Source organism: Alligator sinensis, unplaced genomic scaffold (genome assembly GCF_000455745.1).
Source record: "Alligator sinensis unplaced genomic scaffold, ASM45574v1 scaffold505_1, whole genome shotgun sequence".
NCBI lineage: Eukaryota > Metazoa > Chordata > Crocodylia > Alligatoridae > Alligator > Alligator sinensis.
In genome coordinates, this window is record NW_005841940.1 from 633,979 (window position 1) to 642,493 (window position 8,515).

An 8,515-nucleotide genomic window follows, 5' to 3' on the forward strand; every position below is an offset into this window, starting at 1 on the left:
CGCGGGCGCGGGTCACGGACCGTGAGTGCGGCCGGGCCCGGCGCGCCGGGGGGAGGCTGGGGCGATCCCCGGCGCCCGGGGGAGAAGCGCGGCCGGGCACGGACCCAGCGCTGCGTCCCGGGGAGGCCTCGCCCGGCTCCCGCCGCAGACGCGACCCGTGTGGGGCTGCCCTGAAGGTCCTGCTTGTGTCTCACCTGAGTCCTCGCCCCCTTCTTTGTTGTCGTCCCTGCAGCCCCCGTTTTCTTGCCATGAAGCCACGAGGCTGCTTCAGGAGACAGGCTCCCTCCAGCCCCCCCCCGGCACTTGGCTTTGTTGCACGATGCTGCTGCTCGGGTGGCACCTTGCCGGGCTGCGGCCCAGGGAATAGCCTTGCCCTCCCTGTCCCTGGGATGGGATTAGTGCGCTGGGCAGGTGGCTCTGTCAGCGCTGTTCCCAGCTGCGCATCTGCGCTGCCCTGCTTAGTCCGTTTAATCAACAGCTTGCGTGGCTCTTACCAGCCATTTGTTCCTCTCGTTCTGTGTTTACACAGGACTTCCTTGTGTTGTGACAGCTTTTAGGTACTTAACCTATGCCAGTTGGTGGTCTCTGGACTGCTGCTGTGTTTGACTAGCCAGGCAGGATCCAGAGCTTCACCCATCTGTTCTTGTGTTCGCAGGGGAGGGAGTGTTTGGGCTTGCACAGTGTTGGATCCAAAACAAAACCAAACCCTGAGCCAAATGCTAGTGGTTTAAATGGGTGCAGCTCTTTTAAAACCAATTTGTCCACTTAAGTTCACACCAACGCTCTCTGGTTTTGCACTGCTTGGACAGCTGGGGTTTGTCAGGTGCAAGTTTCCGTGAACCTTTGAATCCTTGGTATTGGCTTTCCCTTCCATGTTCTGCCCTCCAGAACTGTCTGGACTTCAGTCTCCCCGCACCCCCATTGCACTGTCCTTCCGGAAGCTTCTGGGGAAGTGCCCCATTGTATGAAGACTGGGTTCAGGCAGTGTAGCTGAAAGTCTTTTGGTAAACAGGAGAGGAGGAGGAGGTCCTTTGAGGCGTAGCTATGGGATCCCTCACGGTTGTTTTTTCATCTGGACTCTTAGGAGGAAGGGCTCTCCTAAGTGCATTCCCCTTTCTCCTAGATTATTTATGCAAACCTGAAGACAACATTTACAATATCGACTTCACCAGGTTCAAGATCCGGGACCTTGAGACTGGGACAGTGCTCTTTGAAATTGCCAAGCCATCTGCCACAGGTAGGACCTGTAGACAACGAGTGGAGTATACAGTACAGCGAGCCATGCATGCCAAGTACTACAGTTTTTCAGGGCATGTCTGCAATGCATACTGACTATGGCATGCAGTGGTATGCTCAGTGGTGCTAAGTAGCCTGCCTGATACATAAATGCAGTTACACTGCTTCTGGGTTGGGAGGCAGCGTATGTGGAGTAGTGCAATGTTTTTGAATGTGGTACCACCCAACACTGCAGGATAGCAAGGCGCACACCATGTCCTGTGCTGCCCCTTGCTATCCTGCAGGATGGAGGATATGTCTGCCTGGGGATGTCCTAGTGTACGTTATACAGAATGCCAAGCGAATGTACTCTAGAGAACAGACTGAAATCCTCTCTCCATGGAGCATGTACAGCATAGAGCTTCCTGCAAATCACTCTGTGAATGTGCCTTAGGCTCGATAGAAAGAGCCTGCCATAGAAGTCAGAGGGAAGTGTGTAATCCTTTCAGCCTTGAAACTGTTGTCAGGCCAGCTATAGTCATGTGTTTTCTGTAGAACTTAAACTCTGCTGTTAGAAGTGATGTCTTGGATACAATAGACTTCAGAGTTGCTGCTGAGCACCTTTGGACTGATGCTGTCTTTTTACAGTGACCTAGATAGCTTGTGAATGCTGTGTCCAAATGTCTTTACCTCCTTGGTTCAGCTAGGCTGTTGGAAATAGAACGTCATATTTGGGGAATCTGTGCTGTACAAATGTGCTGCCATTGTTAGTGTTTCATGAGATGTACATGGGCTGGGGGAGTCTCCTGAAAAAAATGGGTTAGTATTAAACAAATATAATTTGCCTGAGCCCCACAAACCTCCTTTATACAGGTAGCCAAAGGTAAGCAGGATGTAGATTTTGCAAGTGAGGCAAGCAATCATAACTGATTTCTTGAACATGTTTGTTGAACATAGGAATCAACAAATCCTGTTCCTTGTGGTGGAATTTGCTATGAAACTGTTCCATGTTAACAATTTAGTGCCAGCAACAGATCAAAGAACAGCTCTTAGATAATGCAGTCTTGGGTGCTTGAGCAATGTCCCTGGGTGGTTGGTTTGTCAGCTCTGAGCTGGTCAGCTGGTTTCACTTAGGTTATCAGAAGATTAACTGAGTTGGTAAACTTTTCCAGAGCAAGATGAAGAGGAGGATGATGATGGTGGAGAATTGGACACCAGTGCCGGCCGCTTTGTTCGCTATCAGTTCACCCCAGCATTCCTCCGTCTACGGACTGTTGGTGCAACGTGAGTAAAACCTCGTAGGAAGAGGAGAGAGTAAAGCCTCTAGGGAGTCTTGGATACACAAGCCCTGTTAGTTCATAACTAAACTGAACCTTGGATTAGTGAGAACTCAGTTCACAACCTACATGGAAAGGTGCTGATTTGCGCCCCTCTCACTATTAAATAAATTGGTCTCATGAGATATATTTTCCCTGCAGAGTGGAGTTCACAGTGGGAGACAAGCCAGTGTCAAACTTCCGAATGATCGAGAGGCATTACTTCCGGGATCGCTTGCTGAAGAACTTTGACTTTGACTTTGGCTTCTGCATCCCCAGTAGCAGGAACACATGTGAACACATCTATGAGTTCCCTCAGCTCTCAGAGGACCTCAGTATGTACTCATTCCCCCTTTGCTGAGCTCCTGCCTTATTCAGATCTTCTCTCACTGAGAAGAAAAATGGTTGTGTGGTTGGGGCAGAGGACTGGGACCAGGTAGATTGCTGATGTGTAACTCAAACAGAGTTGTCACCTGCTGTTACTATTTTTCCATCAGCATGAGTGAGAGCTGAAGAAGCCCAGTTTGATGCCTGGGTGCGATGCTGTCAACAGCCTGTGACCTCAGTCACAGGACCTTTTGCATGTAGTATCTTCTTCCATAATCTGAGCCCACACAAGATCTGGGAGGCTGTGATCATAGTTTCTCAAGATTTTGAAGTTGGAGCCTTTCAGCTTCAGAAGAGGGCTTGCTTTTTGTCAGGAGCCTGTAAAAGGCTATCAGTGATGCCAAGTTCTGAGCATGCCCTATATAGTCTTGGTAGAAGACCCACTATACCCCTGCAGGATGGACAGGATGGGAGCAGCTCAATGCCCCGTATTTCTCTGTTGGTACGTCTGGCAAAGAGAGGTTGAACTGAATTTGTGTGCAACTAGTGTTGGCTGCATAGCAGGTCTTATAGGAAGAATGTTCTTGTTCAGTGCTGCTGTACCATGACAGCTTGTTGGATATCTGTGAACTGATCTACTCCCAAGTAGTTAATTTTTACAGCCTGAAGACCTCCACCCTGTGCATGGACAATAGAATCGGTCTGTGTAGAGTTCCTGGGGCTCACCATTTAGAAGTTTGTTTTTCTGACTTGCATGGAGGCTGGGTGTCAGAGACTGTGGGGTGGTTTTCTGTCCCTTGCTTTCCCCTAGTGCTGGTGTAGCAGACATTGTTCTTGAGTATAACTGGGCTTTCTCTCCCACAGTCCGCCTGATGGTTGAAAACCCCTATGAGACCCGCTCGGACAGCTTCTACTTTGTGGACAACAAGCTGATCATGCACAACAAGGCCGACTATGCCTACAACGGGGGGCAGTAACCACTGCATTCATCCACACCGGATGCTGTGCTACCGCTAACCATTCCAGACATGCAGGAGGGGCACAGGGCTGCTGTCTTGCAGCAAGGCCTTTTGCCGAACCTTTCCTCCTCCCAAAAGACTCAAACCATGAAGCAAAGAAGGCTGAGGTGGCGCTCATGGCAGTAAAGACAATCTCTGCAATACTCCCCTGCCCAAATTCTTATGTACCTCACCTCTGTCTGTCTTTGTTTCTGATGGTACCGCAGTTAGTTATGGATCAGAGATTATACGGCTCTGTTTGATGTTACGTTTTTTTATAGTTAGGTCATGCTCTTAGTGCTTCCGGTTTGTTCCATTTAGTGAGCAGACTGCTCCTTCTAGAGAGTTGACATCTGGGTAAGCTATTTCTTGGGATGCAAATCTGCCCTATTCAGGTATCCAGTGAAGCCTGAAGGGCAGCTCTCTTCTATGTTGGATAGATAATCTCTTCACTGTGTAGCAGGTCATTGTGGGTGTGCATGACTGAGATTGCCTTGGGGGGTGCACCCCTACATTTCCCAAGAGGATTTAAAATAAGGGATGACTTCAGCTTTAAATAGTGCAGGAATCTTCCTCCTGTATTCAGGGTCCTGGTCTGCTTCTGGGATTCCTTAGTTTGTTACAAGTACATCTCTTACAAGAGACTTGATTTGAGATGTGAGATCTGAGAAAAGGTGAGGTGATACTAAATAGGTCTCGGAATCAGCCTGACAGCCTCCCTTTTCTTTGAGTTCTGAGCAGGGAACAGCCTTAGTGCTGAGTTAGGCCTTCTGCCTTCACCTTTTCCTCCTTCTTCCCTCTGCATGTGACTTCCTCTCCTGCTACTTGTGGTGTGTACTCCCCCTTTAGAGGCTCAGGAAGGGGAAGGATCTGGATGGTCACCAGAGGAACATTCTGCATGGCAGGTATTATTATCTTCCTAGTCTTCTGTCTTTATAGATATATAAACTTGAAAGACCTCACAGAGGTATTATAGTAAGAGACAATGGTATTACCAGCTCAGCTACTTCATGGTGCTTAGGCTTGTGCTAGTATTAAACTGGGCCTTCCTAGCTGCCAAAATCATCTCATTCCGGCAGTGTTGTAAGGCAGTTGCTTGTTGTGACCCAGGAGTTAGAACTGACTGTTCTTAAATCATGTGGATTTGGGCCTTGGGCAACCGTTTGCCTGTTTTGCTGGCTCATTCATATTTGTGGTTTGGGAAAGGTCTAGTGACTTCTTCCTTTCCCAAGATAGTTACTGTGGCTGCTGTAGCAATCGAGCCAAAGGATATGTCTCTGACCTGTGTTGCACCTGGTCTGAAAAGTAATCTGTCAAGCAGTAAGAGAAAGGAGTCATGTGTGCTCTGGGCAGTGAGGCCAGGGGTCTATCCGTATGCCATGCCAAGTTACCATAACAAATGATTTTCTGTGGCTGACAGTACTCTAATTTTGAGACTGGCATTTTCTGTCCCCAGTCCTTTTGCTGGTCAGCCAGGCCTCTGGGTGTCTAATACTTAGACCTTGTCAAGACCAAGTTGTTTATTGGTACCAATACTGTTTGCTTCCCATCAGACAATGTCTCCTGTCTACTATAACAGGAGTAGGTTACTGGTTGTTGTGCTAAGCAACAGTCAAAGTAGACAGAATAGCGATTAAAGCACAAGTGTGGGCATTACTGCCAAGGGCCTGTTAGCATCCTGCTGTGTGTAAAAGTTATTTGATCTTTGACTGCAAAGATGAATTGAGTTAGCTTTGGTACATAGGACCAGCTGGCAGCAGGGTTACCCAGTGAGAAGGGACCATGGAAGAATCTCCTGATATAGGGGAGGATGCTAATTCTGGTCACCACAGATGTCTTGGCAGGGTGGGGAAGGGAGCAGAGCAGTAATCAGGAACAGGTGCACACGTCTTGGGAACATGGTGGGGATAAAGGCAAGCAGGGCTATTTATGGTATGGGTGTTTGAAAGCTGGGAGGAGCAGGACAGCTCTGCTGTTATTTACCCTCTCCAGCATTCCCAGAAATGCTTATGGAATTCCATTGATTGTCACTTCAGAATTGGTGGAGCTTTTGGGCAAGGCACAGCAAAGCTGTCATCTTCCTAGGACTGTCCACAGTAGGCATTGTACTATACTGTGGCACGAATGAAAGATCCTTTTTTTGCCACAAGTTCACTATGATACTTGTGAGAGGAAAGAATCCCCTCCCCAGAAACGTGCATAAAGAGCGATCCCAGGAGACCATTAATGACTCCCCAGGATCTGACCTTGTGTGTGGTATAAATCCAGGTGCCTTCAAGTGTCATATGTTTGTCTAATTTTCTGTCTGAAGCAACTTCCTTTTCCTTGTTTTTATGAACAGGATGATCTCTATCTGGTCACAGGGTGACTGAGAATGAAGCACTCAGAAGGGGGATATCAAATAAACTGGGCCATCAATAGGGAGTGTTCTACCTCCAGCTCTCAGCATGTGTAAGTGGGTTGTACAGCCTGTCCTTTAAACAGTACGGGGTACCCTCTGCACAGGTGAAATTTTGGGATGTGTTTCAGTGCCATCTAGTGGTTGCTCTGCAGAGTGTACCTGCTCAGCCTGAGGGCAGGCTGAAACCTAGGAGTGGGCGTTAGATCTTGTGGGGAAGGGTTCATTCCAGTTTCTAATGGCTGTCTTACAGGAGTGTGGGAAGGAGAAAGGACCGGTGTGCTTAAGGTGCCCTGCCTGTCAGGGTGCCCTCGGCTCTAAGAAAAGATTACCGGAAACTGTAACTTGTATTCACCAGCTGGCAGAGAGCACTCCCAGCTCAACTACTGTTTGGTTCTGCCAACTGTAAAAAGCTGCCCCAGTAAAGTGCCCTGAGGGGAAAGTCCCTATAAGAAGGCAGCCCTGCACTGGGGGGTGCTAACTGTGATTTGGAGGTCAGGGATTACCTTCCTTCCTTCCTTCCCAAGTGCTTCTCCAGTGTTCCTTCTTTCATCGGCTGCATCCCTGCAACAGGGATCTGGGTCTTGGTAACATGATTACAAGAGTGTCTTCTCACCATCAGCTTGTCTTCTGTTTGGAGAATGATGTTCAGTAGGAACCTCAAGCCCTCCTCATTCTCCCTGCATCCCCAAGTCAACAGCCTGTTTCCAGAGTAGTACTTTAGCCAGGTACTAGAGGGATGAAGGAAACTAAGTGTTGCCCCAGGAGCTAGCGGGCAGGATCATTGTGAAAATATCCTTTTCTATTTATGCTGGGCTGGAAAGAGGATAGGGAGTTTGTGTATGCTGTGTGGAGAAGTAAAAGGACCAAAAATGCAAACTGACACTAAATCCTTAAAGTATTTGTCTGACCTCTCTGAAGCACTCTGTGCTCCAGGCTCTCATGCTGTGCAAGGGGAGAACACCACCCTCCTGGACAGCTGTTGTAAGGGTCATTGAAGATTTTGTACTGCAGCTGGTGCAGCAGGGCCCACCTAGTGTTATGTGGACCAGGTGTCGCTGTTCCTGCTTTCCCTTGGGTATGAATCATTTTCCTATGTGCATTTCGTTATGGCTTTTGGTGCATCTTTTTTTGCAGAAGAGAAACAGCAGTTGTCTGTCCATTTTAGCCCTCTAGGCCAAGGCATCCATTCTGCTTCTCTAATCAAGGTATAAGAATAATGGACAAAACATTCTGAAAGCCAGAAATGAACTAGGAAGATGGTGAGCAGTGAGATGGGCAAGGTGTGTTAACTCCACCCTGAGGCTCTGTGCTTCATGACATCCTTCGCTCCAGATATTTCCCCTGTGTTTGTCTCCTGCTCCGCTCTCTTGTCATGTCGAGCTGTTGGGCTACATGCTGCATGTGGCTCAATATCCTACATTCTTGGAATTATAAAACACTGTCATCTCCCTGCAGCTTAATGGGGAGTACATAGCTTATAGGGACAGTGGGTAAAGTGGAACAGTGAGTTAAGTTTGAGGAAGCTAAAAGCACCAGCAAATACCATAGCTACCCACATTGACTTAAGTACTCCTAGAAAAGAAGGATGTTGTGTGTAAGCACGTTAGGTGTGCCCTGTGGGTTGCTGGCAAGCTGCTGCACAGTCTGCCCTAGAGCTGGGGCATTGCTTTGACAAGTGCTGAGGAGGATGATACTGTATTTTGTGACGTTTTCTCTGAGGGTGGGCAACCAGTCGCAGTGCTGACCAGCATTCCCACTTGCTTCATTGCCTGCATCAGATCTGGGGACAAGTCCCGCAGCACCTGCTTGAGTTTGGATGTGTTGTGTGCGCTGGCGCCCTGTGCCCTGGGGGCCTCCCCGTGTAGACCTGGCCTGTTTCCTTGGCCCTGAGATGGATCCTGGGGCACGGACAGCAGGGTGCCTTTCGTTTACAAAGGACAAGGAGCTCAGCCAAGATGTAACTAACACAAGTCTATTTTTCTTTGTAAAGATATTTTTCTCAGAGAATGTGCGAAGCATCAGGGCTGCTGCTTGATTTCTTGCCCTCCAGCCTGGCCTGCCCTCCAGGACCTCAGCCCACTGCCTCTTCCCTCGGCCAGTGACCCAGGCCCCTTGTTTGTATGAAATGTTATTTTGTCACAAGCAATAGTAATAAAACGGAGATTTTTCACAAGGGCCGAGCCCAGCGCTTCCTTTGCTCGCTCGCCGCGGGGGGCTCGGCCGGGGTGGGGGACCCGCGTGTGCAGCGCAGGGGGCCG

General features: G+C 48.8%; 1 protein-coding gene across 1 annotated transcript in view; it reads left to right on the top strand.

Annotated features, from left to right (window-relative positions):
- The window catches only part of UNC119B (unc-119 lipid binding chaperone B), an 8,844-nt gene extending 418 nt beyond the window's left edge, over window positions 1-8,426 (top strand). The window contains exons 2-6 of the mRNA XM_025199291.1: window positions 27-176; window positions 1,124-1,237; window positions 2,388-2,499; window positions 2,694-2,866; window positions 3,723-8,426. Of these exons, the coding sequence (XP_025055076.1) occupies window positions 27-176; window positions 1,124-1,237; window positions 2,388-2,499; window positions 2,694-2,866; window positions 3,723-3,835 (662 nt within the window). The 3' untranslated portion in view covers window positions 3,836-8,426. The remainder of the gene's footprint in view (window positions 1-26; window positions 177-1,123; window positions 1,238-2,387; window positions 2,500-2,693; window positions 2,867-3,722) is intronic.
- Window positions 8,427-8,515: the final 89 nt, after the last annotated feature.